The sequence below is a fragment of the Juglans microcarpa x Juglans regia genome, chromosome 1D (assembly GCF_004785595.1).
Source record: "Juglans microcarpa x Juglans regia isolate MS1-56 chromosome 1D, Jm3101_v1.0, whole genome shotgun sequence".
Lineage (NCBI taxonomy): Eukaryota > Viridiplantae > Streptophyta > Magnoliopsida > Fagales > Juglandaceae > Juglans > Juglans microcarpa x Juglans regia.
Window position 1 is genome coordinate 10528916 of NC_054594.1, and position 11589 is coordinate 10540504.

At 37.2% G+C, this 11589-nt stretch overlaps 1 protein-coding gene across 2 annotated transcripts; it reads left to right on the forward strand.

Moving 5' to 3' along the window:
• Window positions 1-3115: 3115 nt before the first annotated feature.
• Window positions 3116-6440, forward strand: LOC121267468 (protein trichome birefringence-like 25). Of its 2 annotated transcripts, XM_041171341.1 has the most exons (4): window positions 3116-3152; window positions 3268-3556; window positions 3910-4193; window positions 5438-6440. In XM_041171341.1, exons 2-4 carry the CDS (start codon window positions 3295-3297, stop codon window positions 6221-6223), a joined length of 1332 nt encoding a protein of 443 aa, XP_041027275.1. In that variant the 5' UTR covers window positions 3116-3152; window positions 3268-3294; the 3' UTR covers window positions 6224-6440. The 2 variants fall into 2 exon arrangements, with proteins under 2 accessions (XP_041027275.1, XP_041027280.1); XM_041171346.1 differs by lacking the exon at window positions 3116-3152 and having other exon boundaries at window positions 3159-3556; window positions 3916-4193.
• Window positions 6441-11589: the final 5149 nt, after the last annotated feature.

An 11589-nucleotide genomic window follows, 5' to 3' on the forward strand; every position in this document is an offset into this window, starting at 1 on the left:
ATCTGATGCTTATAGTTTTGGCATGATTTTGTTGGCGGCAGTGAGTGGGAGAAGGAACTTTAAAGTATCTGTAGAAACGATTTGGAAAAGGTTCTCTTTGTGGGCTTATGAAGAATCTGAGAAGGGTAATGTGAAGGGACTTTTGGACAGAAGGTTGTTGAGTAATCATCATCATTAAAAGGAGGTGGATACGGAGGAAGTGGTGACGGCAATTCAAGTGAGTTTTTGGTGCATACTGAAGCAATCTTCGAGGGGAAAGTGGTACAGATGCTATGCTACAAGCCACAAGGGATTACGAGGATTGATTGGCCGCCTGTTCGCTAGGCTATGACCATCGTAGTATGAGTAGCACGAGCAATCTCTCTGTATGCCTCAACTCCTGCAGGATCTTCGCCTTATGCTTCATAAAAACGATTATTGAGTTTTTTTTACAAACATAGAATGCTATTTTCTAGATAAATAAACGAAAATAACATGATTGGTGCATCATAATGACAAAATTTATGATGGATTTATTTTTTGTAGCATCCATATATAAGGAGCAAATCACAAAATTAGAAGAGTACTGAATTTAAGGCCTATAAAAGGAGGATCTTTACCACTATAAAAAATCTAGCAGGCATGGGAGGATTGTGATAAGAGGAATACTTCCATAGATATTGTTGGAAGTTTCCCATTACGCAGTGGAATATGTGCATTGATTATTGCTCTCACTTGTATTGGTGCATGCGGGTAGAACAAATTGATAGTTAGGAATTGGAGATGGGCTCAAGGGGCACGGCCAATGGATTTATGTCTCATGTATAGCAGTAGTTAAAATTTATGTTTGGATTATTAGTCTTAGGGATCAAAGTAATGTGGGTGGGGTTAAGTTCCTTGAGAAGTTTCCCATGAGTGAAGAGGTTCTTGATTGCTGCATTGAGATCAGCTTTCACAATATCCCAATAGTGTTGATAAAACAGACCTGTGAAATCATCTGAACCGGGAGATTTTGTGGAAAGAGTCTGTTTTAGTGTAGATAAAAATTTTTCATTAGAATGGATTTCATAGAGGAAATTATTACCCAAGTAAGAGATTGTTTACGGAAATAAGTCATCCAAATCAGGAAGTAAGGTAGGATTGAAAGAGTTATAGATTGTTTGAAAATGCTCTAGAAACGTGTTCTGAATATCAGTGGGATGGGATGCCCAATGATTGGGGCTGATCTTCAAACTCTGAATGGAGTGGTTTGGATTCAGAGATGGATTGAGATGATTTGTGAATAGTAAAATAAAAGTTGAATTATTTATTATATTTTGTGTGAAAATTTTAAAAAATTGCAATGATGAGATGAGATGAGTTGAGGTGAGTTTTGAATGCAAACAAAACTAATTTACACGCCGTATGTACAGGCGTGTAGTGCCTACATGTGTAGCACACACCCCGACTCTTGCTATTTTAAACTTTAAATAACATAGTGATAAGAGGCTTATGTTCGTGGTTCTTTTGGAGTAATTTTGCCTCTCTTGTTTAGGGCCACGAGTAGCATGCTCCTTTTATATTATACTTCTCCAATTCCTGACCATCAATTTGTTCTACCCGCATGCACCAATACAAGTGAGAGCAATAATTATTTTTGGTGTTAGTTTAAGTGTCTTAGTCAATAAATAAAGATGTATAAGCTCTCAAATCTTTTCCTTCCCTTCTAAATAAGTTGGTGCATGGTGTTAGGTTGGTCCATTTAATTTTGACTGATATGAACCCCATACCCATTTCTTTTTTTTTAAAAAAAACAAAAACATTTGATTAATCAAACATGTGTAAATCATCATGCCCACATAATATAATCAATTGGAATATATTATTAATATTTTTTTATGAGCTAAATATATATTAAAAAGTGGTCCACCTTTGATGTAACAACACTCTAAAAGCAGTCACTATCAAATGTTTAGATGACAAACAGAACATGTGCATCAGATTGGTTTTCCCAATAACTTGCTACCAAAATAATCACAACACAAGTGTTTAGATCTGGACCGGTTGACATATATTCTCTCTTCCTCTGGCATATGTACCCCATTGTACCAATTTTTTTTTATTTTTGTCTTTATTTATTATTTTAAAAAATGTATCATCAACTACTATTCATTATCTCCACATCCTATTAAAAATACTCATACATCTTATAAAAAAAAAAAACCTGTAAGTATGAAATGTAAGAGTGAATAGTAACTAATTTATAACATTACTCTTGTTATTTCTCTTTTGCTTGAATTTGAAGTGCAACCAAGTTCTAAGGTGATTAAGAGTGTGTTTGGATATTGAAGTGAGTTGAGTTGAGTTGAGTTGAGATGATAAAATATTGTTAAAATATTATTTTTTAATATTATTATTATTTTGAGATTTGAAAAAGTTAAATTGTTTATTATATTTTGTATTGAAATTTGAAAAAGTTGTAATGATGAGTTGAGATGAATTGATAGGAGTTAATGAACCAAACGAAGCCTAAATATAAAAGGATCACTCTCTTTAGAGTTGGTGTGTGGATTTTAACTTCTTGACACATGTTAAGTAAATCTTATAATATTTATCAACTGTTTAATGTTATTATATAATTCCTATCAATAATAATAAATTATTATTATTATATAACTCAATTTATATATATTTTTTCATTCGTAGCTTTAAAGTTTGAACAAAAATATTTACTAATTCCAAACCAAAATATAACAGAAGAACAACTTGGACCCTGTAGTTTTCAAAATTATAAAGAAAGATGTTGATTTATTTTGCTGCACAAATTTTAAAAAATTAATCACATTTAATTGTAAGTCGTTTTACAGTTTACAACCACTTCTCATAGACGACATTGTAGAGTTTGATCGATAAAAGATTTAAAATTAAATTTCTATTGCATGTTGGGTATGTGATGAGTTTTTTTCTAAAAAAATTTTAAAGCGATTTCCTTCGCCTTAAAAAGTGCGTAGCTGTCACAACAGTTCTTTTATAAAAAGTGTGAGTAGATTCATAAAAGTTAAAACTTGCGTGAGGTCAAAACGCCGACGTTCTTTTCGAATATCACACGGTACAATATCTGACGCTCGAATCTTTAATATCCACACTCGGCCATAACTACGCTGCAAAGAAGCGTAAAGAGACAACACGTCCTTGTAAGCAACCTTCTTCTCTCTTTTACATCCTCAATAATAATCTTTTCATGCTAATACACCGTCTCCCTTCCTTCTCTCTCTCTCTCTCTCTCTCTTTCTCTCCCCAACTGCTCAGAGATTTCTTGGTTTTTTTCTACACGAAATGGTGAAGGCAATGAAACGGGATTCGAAACTGCTGTTATCACTCCACAAACTCAATCATGTCTTTGTGAAGTTTGCTGTCTCATTTCTCTTATTGGGTCTCGCTTTTCGCCTTTTCTCCTCTGATTCGATCAGGATTTCTTCACAGTTAGAGACACCCCCTGTTTCCGAGAGAAAAACAGAGTCCCCTATGGTTTCTGTCTCCACTCAGGCGCCTGTTTCTGCTGTTTCTCCTGTAAATGAAAACCATACATCTGATAATGGTGAGGAATTTTTCCATCGTTTTTTATTTGAAGGCATGCATGAATGAGAGAACATGCAGATTAGCTTAGAAAATGGGTTTTCTTTGATTTTTGTTTCCTTCAAGAAAAATATCGGGCTGGTTTTTTGTTGCGTCTTTTCTATTGTTAGAAAATAAGTTCTCTCTTCTTATGAGCTTTTGTTTGCTAGCAAACTAGTTTGTCATTTTGGGCACAGATAAAAAAAAATAAGTACCTTCCATATTCAGTGGATTGTTTTCGAGTTTAATTCCAGTGTACTGTGCTTCCTTAAATATCATTGCCCACTATGATCTTCTATCAGACAATTATGTTGATTTTGTTTTGACGCCAAATAGTTGCAGAAAAGTGTGATATATTCACGGGAGATTGGATTGCTGACAAATCAGGTCCAGCTTACACCGACGAGAGCTGCCATGTGGTTGAGAGTCATCAAAATTGTATGAGGAATGGGCGTCCCGATTCAGGCTACCTTTTCTGGAGGTGGCGTCCACTCGACTGTGAGTTACCCAGGTTCAATTCCCAGAGATTTCTAGACCTTATGAGGAATAAGTCATGGGCCTTTGTTGGCGATTCCATTTCACGTAACCATGTGCAGTCATTGCTCTGTATTCTCTCACAGGTACACTTTAATCTGAGTAGTACTCAGAAATATCAGATTTTGGTTGTCAAGTTTTCTTCGAATCATGTCTTTATATCTATTTTGGTTGTTAAATATTCCTTTTTCTCTTGCTTAGTTGATTGCTTAAGCACTGTAATCATCAATATGTGCTTTATGCTGTCTTCCAAGATTCGGGTTAAAGCTAAGCATCCTTGACTCTTTAACAATTGAGAAAACTTTACCACTTTTTCTTTAGCAATAAAAATTGGTGATAGCATGGAGTGAACAGTTATGGGTTACCAGTGTTAGGTGTCACTCCATGACCCACGACTTCCCTGTTTCTACAGCACCTAGAGAGCTCCCATGAGCCATTCCTAGAGAGTTTTTATCGTGTTGGTTGTGGAGCTAGGTGCAAACTGCTCCATTTCTTGTCTTGGTTCTTTTTCTGTGCTGCAAAGATCATGTGGGAATTGTTTTCATTTGTGGAGGATGACAGCTTCCATTTTTGTGGTTCGACTACTGCTCTGAGGAGGTTGTAATGTCTTGTCTAAGCAGGTTTACCTATCATGTGGGATGTGGCTTTTCCTGAATGTTAACAGTTAGTGTTGTGGACATCCCTGTTAATGGTTTTTCTACATTTATTAGCACTGATTGGTTTAGGTTTACTTATCACCAACAGAACCCCAGTTGGCAGTTATTTTGATCTACACTCCAGATAAAGTAGTCTTCAGTAACAAAGGGGAGGAAAGAAGCAAGGAAACCGACTTGTATAATTAATAGTTAACAGTGTTTACTAGTTTGATTGCCTCTGTTCGAGTTCTTTTATTAGAAGTGTTGGTCATTTTACCCTACTTAAAAACACAATAACGAGAAAAAGGCTGGTTGCAGTATGCAGACAATTTAAATGGCTGTTTTGTTCCTTTCTCATTTTCATGCGTTGCTGAGCTATGCTCAATTTGAACTATATCATCCCCATGAAAAAAGTTGACCTAACTGAGAACAAGTACATAGTGGGACAGGACTGTATTGTATGTTCATTCTCAAGAATCTAGACCCCCGGTGTCACCCAAAGACCTAAAATATTAAGTAATTATAGTGAACATATACTTGGACCTACCACCACCTGACATGGTTGATTGAGTTTGCTTTCTGAAGTTGTTTCTGTTATTGTTGTTTTGTTGACTCCAGGGCATTGAGTGCGTGTTACACTCACTCTTCGGTTTTGACAATTTGATTCTACAAATAACAATTTTGCTGTCCCACAGGTGGAACAAGCTGTTGAGGTCTACCACGATGAGGAATACCGCTCCAAAAGATGGCACTTTCCTACTCACAACTTCACACTTTCAGTAATTTGGACTCCTTTCCTCACAAAAGCAGCTATCTTTGAGGACAAGAATGGGGTTTCTTCATCGGAAATCCAGCTCTACCTTGACAAACTCGACGAAACTTGGACCAATCAATATAAGAATTTTGATTACATGGTAATTGCTGGTGGCAAATGGTTTCTCAAAACGGCAATTTACCATGAGAACAACACCATCGCAGGCTGTCATTACTGCCCTGGAAAGAACTTGACAGAGCTAGGCTTTGACTATGCATATCGCAAGGCACTTCAGCTGGTTCTCAACTTTCTCACGCGTCATGGCCAGAAGGCATTTGTTTTCTTCAGAACTACCACACCAGACCACTTTGAGAATGGAGAATGGTTCAGTGGAGGATACTGCAACCGAACAATGCCATTCAAAGACGGTGAGGTGGATATGAGAGATGTGGACCGTATAATGCGTGACATCGAGTTGGAAGAATTTGACAAGGGTGCTGCAGTAGGATCTGAAAATGGGGTGATTTTGAAGCTTTTGGATACAACCCGCCTTTCAATATTGAGGCCTGATGGGCATCCGGGACCCTACCGGCAGTTCCAGCCCTTTGCGAATGATAAGAATGCTAAAGTTCAGAATGATTGTTTGCATTGGTGCTTGCCAGGGCCAATAGACTCTTGGAATGACTTGGTGATGGAATTGCTGGTGAATAGTGAAAAATACAGATGATTTAAGCTTTGGGTTATCTGCGTTTTGAGGGTCCCCGGCTAAGTTGATTATGAATATCTGAGATGTGGTCTTCTTGCCATCTGCACATATACTCCATCGTGTTTTACACGGATAATTCCTCTACACGTTGATTCATCACAAGCTACCAGGAATGCATTTTCCTGACAGCGTTCACTGTTGGGATGCGAAGTATAAAATTGAGATCGAATTCATTTCATTGTATTATAGTACTAAAAGTTTTTGGCATACTTCAATTATTACAAGTTACTGTTGGGTTTTTTTTTTTTTTTTTTTTTTTTTGGGGGGGGGGGGGGGGGGGGGGGGCAAGGTTGGAAGTTATATAGACTATAAAACAGAACCAAGATCAGAGGAAAATGAATTGAACATTGCTGAATTGTCAGTTTGGAAAAGGGGGGGGGGGGGGGGGGGGGGGCATCTTTATTAGTCAAACGCTGGCAAATCCAAGCAATCTACTCAGGTGGAATCATACCTAGAAGACTTTTCAGTTTTCCCTTCCTAACATGAGAACTTGGGATGTAACAACTGAGTTTCAGCATGCTCTGAATGGAATCACCAGGAAGGCCATCCAGGATATCCCTCCCGAGAGAGGAGGATGTAAATATAATAAAGCTACAAGGCCGTTGGCATAAGCCTCGAAAAGTTATTCGTTCTGATCTTGAACCTGACGTTCCCGTCCAAAAACAAGCACATCTTCCAGAATAGCTACCAGATATAAAATGCTTAAAGAAATGGGCTATAATTGGAGCCACAAATACCAAGGATGCATTAGAGCACCAAATTCCAATCACTAATGAAAAACCAAAATCCAGATGGTTAAGCCACTTCAACATTGGGCTGACAAATTGTTGATCGCAGCTGCTCAGACAACATTATGAGATTCAATATTCATGACCTTAATGAGATTATTTTGAAACAAAAGAGACTTTCATTGATTCCCATTCTACCAAGTCAAATTCAATATTATTCGAATAAGAATTTAGGGCTCAAACGGCAACTTCAACACAAGTCATTCTTTGGATTCAGAAATAACTTCTTCATCGAGGTAACCGAATTCTAATATAGCACTTTATCATTAGTCAATTTTGCTTCGGAATCTCGGTAGTATTATTCCAATAAAAATTCAAGATCCACTATGTGACTAAAAGTTAGTGTGCTTGACAAGCATACTCAAGCAAAACACAGACCCGGATACAGCCATAAATCACATTGAAAACCAACTGTCCACCTCTTTTCTTTTACTTGGTTGCTGGTGGTGCATCTTGCTTCTTTAGCTCTGGCTTAAGGAATGGATCCTGCAATTTAAAATATGTGAAAGAAAATTAATATCGATCACAATTTCCAATCAAATTCAGAAAAATTAGAACACCAGCCAGCATATATAACATTGCCGGACTGGCTCCCCCCTAGGGCTTGGCTCAAGTCCCGGCCCCGAGGTCTAAGGTTCAAATCCCATTGGATGCAAACAATCTCTATGGGCCATCGGACTAGAAGATTACCCCATTGAATTACCAGAGGTGCATTTGCAAAAAACTCATTGCATAGGACCTGTGCACCCCCGGGATTAGTTGGGACGCCGTTCCTGGACACCCAGTTCCAATCAAAAAAAAAAAAAAAAACATCGCCAGAAATATAATGAACAGGGAGGTAAAATTTGAAAAATAGAAAGTCTTCTAAGACTCGATGACATTAAACTTCCAACTGTGTTTGCACTATATGCTTCCACAACATCATGTCCTCATCATTACCACCAAGCCTCAAAATAGTCCTCATTTTCCTTGGAAGTGTATTTGGAGGTCTCACGTGCCTTCCAAAGTTCCTTTCTTCACTTGGACTGCCTCTCTTGGGAAAATATTGACATTGGATAATTTAAGGAAGCGGGGTGTTATTGTTATGGATTGGTGCTTCATGTGTAAAAAGAATGGGAAAACAGTGGATCATCTACTCTTACATTGTGAGGTGGCAAGGACTTTATGGGATGGCATTTTTTGTAGAACCGGCTTCGCATCAGTGGTGCCTTTGAGATTGGTAGATCTTCTAGCATGCTGGAAAGGGCTTCGTGGTTGCACTCAAGTGGATGCAGCTTGGAAGATGGTCCCTTTGTGTCTCATGTGGTGCATTTGGATGGAAAGGAATGAGCAGTGTTTTAATGACAAGGAGCATACTTTGGAGCAACTTTGGAATTTCTTTGTGCACCCTTTGCTGTTTTGGTTTCCTGCTTTAGTGACTAACAGATCTTCTGTTCAGATTTTCTAATGTCGCTTTCCATTTCCTAGAATGTACTTAGGCGTTTTCTTTTGTATATTTCCTGTGTACATGGGTTTCGCCTATACATTCCTTTCTAATAAAACTTCTTCTTACTTATAAAAAAAAAACTTCCAACAGTGTTTAGACATTTCTAAAAAGTGTGACCCTATAATCCCTCCCCCTCCCCTTATGAGGGCATCCTGCCTCTTTGATTCACCACCGGTATAGGTATGGAGACTCAACGAAAAAGCATGTGTTAAGCAAAATGAGCTACCACATAACAGTTTCGAGAAATCTCCTAACCTACATTATACTGTATGGAGCCACCGTCGAGTATAGTATTACAGTGAATAAAGCTTAGGCTTAATAGAGGTCAACACTCCCCGTCCTAAGCACCAGCAAGCCCAATGTCTGCATTTAGGAAACAATTCGGTCTACTCATCATAGCCAGTACCCAGGCCTCACTGGCCCTCAGGAATCCAATAGCATCTTTAGCTTTCTGCAGTTTTCCAATAACCAAAAAGAGCATATGAGGCTCCATTCGTTTCCAGGGAGCCAAAAGTTTGAAAAAGAAAGAAAGCATGTTGAGCAAGTCTCCAACGAAAGTAGTATCCTAAACATATGGAACAGATGTCCTTCCATTTCAATGTGAGAGGAGAGGCTTCTCTCATATCATTATAAATGTCGAATACTATAAAGCACCAGAGGAATCCTAAGCTTTTTTAAAATCAATTACCAGAACATTTTTCAACCTATGTTGGTGAAAATAACCAAACCAGTATTACAGGCACACATAGCGTGGTAAACTTTAAAAGATATATGTATACATATAAGAGAGTACACATTAGAAAAACCTATGTAGAACATGTTATACTTTATGACTCAAGAAAATTACATTATCCATTGACAAAGTCACGCATGAATTTGATTAGACAAGAGCCCACCCAGATCCTACCAATAGCCAAAGCTCCATGATCAACAAATTAGACCTCAAGACTTTGGGGAAATATAAAAGATGCAATTCCCTATTCAAATAATCATCACACTTGATACTAAACTTAAGAGATCCAATGCAGGATTCACAAGGATCACGGTAAGCCGCAAACAACTCCGGGTATTTCTCGTGAGAAAATAATATAACAACACGTCAGGATTAGAAGCAAAGGAAGGAAAGAGAAAGTCAAATCTCACAATTCCACCTATTGCTTAAGCCATATAACTACCCAGTAAAACAGCGCAGATTTTACATTTCGAGAGACCCAGGAATCAAATACTCAAACTCTTGAATGCTTTCCCCTCTAAATTCCGATCAATCACAGTTCCGCTTTTAGTTACAAAAACGATACTAAATTTCAAAACCCTAACTTTCTAATCAACTCAGCCAGTCCCGATCTAACCCAGTAAGAAGAGGCCTTCAATCAAACAAAACGAACTCATTGAGTCTATGAAAAAAATAGAGGATCTGAAAATAAAAGATAGAAACATTAAGATAATACAATCGAAATTTCATTCCAGAAAGAAAAAGATGATAGAGCTTTTACGTGCTCGAAGAAGACGAAGTTGGCAACGACCACAGCGCCGACTATGCCGCCGAGAATTGCTACTGGGCCAGTAAGGAGACTCCATTTCCTGTAGATCATTTTCTTCTACTTCTCGTTCTTTGCGATTTCTCTTCTTCTGCGATATACGTAGCGGGTGGCTGGGTCTGGTTCTCCTCTGTCCCTCGCATAATCTTAAAGAGTCGGAAAAGGCCAGGTCCTGTAGCTTTTGGGCCGGGATCGGGCTTTGCTTGATACTAAGCAGGGAAGCTCTTAGGGCCCACTCTTCAGTATATTCATATTATCTACAGCACTTTGTATCCGACTCACCCATGTCAATTAGATTCATGCCTTCACCGTTGGTTATTTTTACAAAGAGATGACTCCGTTATGGGGTTAGAACCTACGACATAATCCTTCTATTTGTTACTAGAAAAGTAAGATATACCATCAGCTTATACGTTAGAAATTAATATCATGTATTATTACAACATTACCATCAGCTTGCCCATCCCATTAGCCAAAATTTGCTTAATATCACACTTTTTACCTTTTACCTATTCCACTCAAAACCTAATCCTATATTATTAGATTATCCATTTAAACTCTATATAATAATAAAATATTATTAATTCCTAGCTTTTTTATAATTTTTTATCTAATTTATTTTTATCAAATATTGCAGATCTACCGGTCATATTTTAATTTTTAATCAAATAAAATATATTTTGTGTTAATTTTCATAATTTATAGCATGCACTTTTTCGAGAGTGTCTCACATATTTGGATAAGCACCGTAACAAAAATCATTTTAGCTAACCTTTTGACTACTCCAGTGAAACCCCATTTTCATCCTCATTGGTTAAAATATTGCTAACTAGTTGTTTATAGCTAATGGGATGCATGCCAATCCTCTTATACTATATTATAGTTTGTGTGGTCCGCATCTTCTTTTCTTTGGTGGGAAACTTTCATTATCCACGCATGCATGCATGTATGCATGCTAGCTACGCCATTGATCACTTCAGTTCAGTTGTTCATAATTCCGAGATTGCCATGCTATACATGTACATGTATGTGAATTACTTGCTCACGGCAAATGTGGGAAAATGATGTCTTCGATGTTATTCCATAGGTAGCCTTATTTTGTATTAGAGTATTGCTATTGGGCCATTTGAATAAATAAATATGTGACGTCATATGTTCATCTGAACTATGTGATACTACGTGTTTTATTAAAACAAATAAAAAAATATTCAAAACAAAAATACGTCTGAAACCCAAAAAAGAAGAATATTGAAATCTTAGATCCCTTCTACCACTCTTCACGTGTTCGTCTTTATTTATTTATTAATAAACTATATGATAGTATCACGTCAAGAAGATCATTTGAGCTGTAAGTTTAAAATGGTCAAGTAGCATTATTTTTTACATTTTTGTCTATCACAAAAATCATATTATAATGAGAATATCACAAAGACAACATAATATATATATATATATATATACGTACATCACACAGGTTTTTCTTTTGTTTTTAAGTAAAACGTGCATGCGGGTTTT

Bases quoted from the DNA above. Each gene is read 5' to 3' on its own strand.
- LOC121267468 (XM_041171341.1), top strand. From the start codon at position 3,295: ATGGTGAAGGCAATGAAACGGGATTCGAAACTGCTGTTATCACTCCAC. The intron at 3,557-3,909 runs GTGAGGAATTTT...GACGCCAAATAG, and splicing joins AAACCATACATCTGATAATG to TTGCAGAAAAGTGTGATATA. The intron at 4,194-5,437 runs GTACACTTTAAT...GCTGTCCCACAG, and splicing joins TGCTCTGTATTCTCTCACAG to GTGGAACAAGCTGTTGAGGT.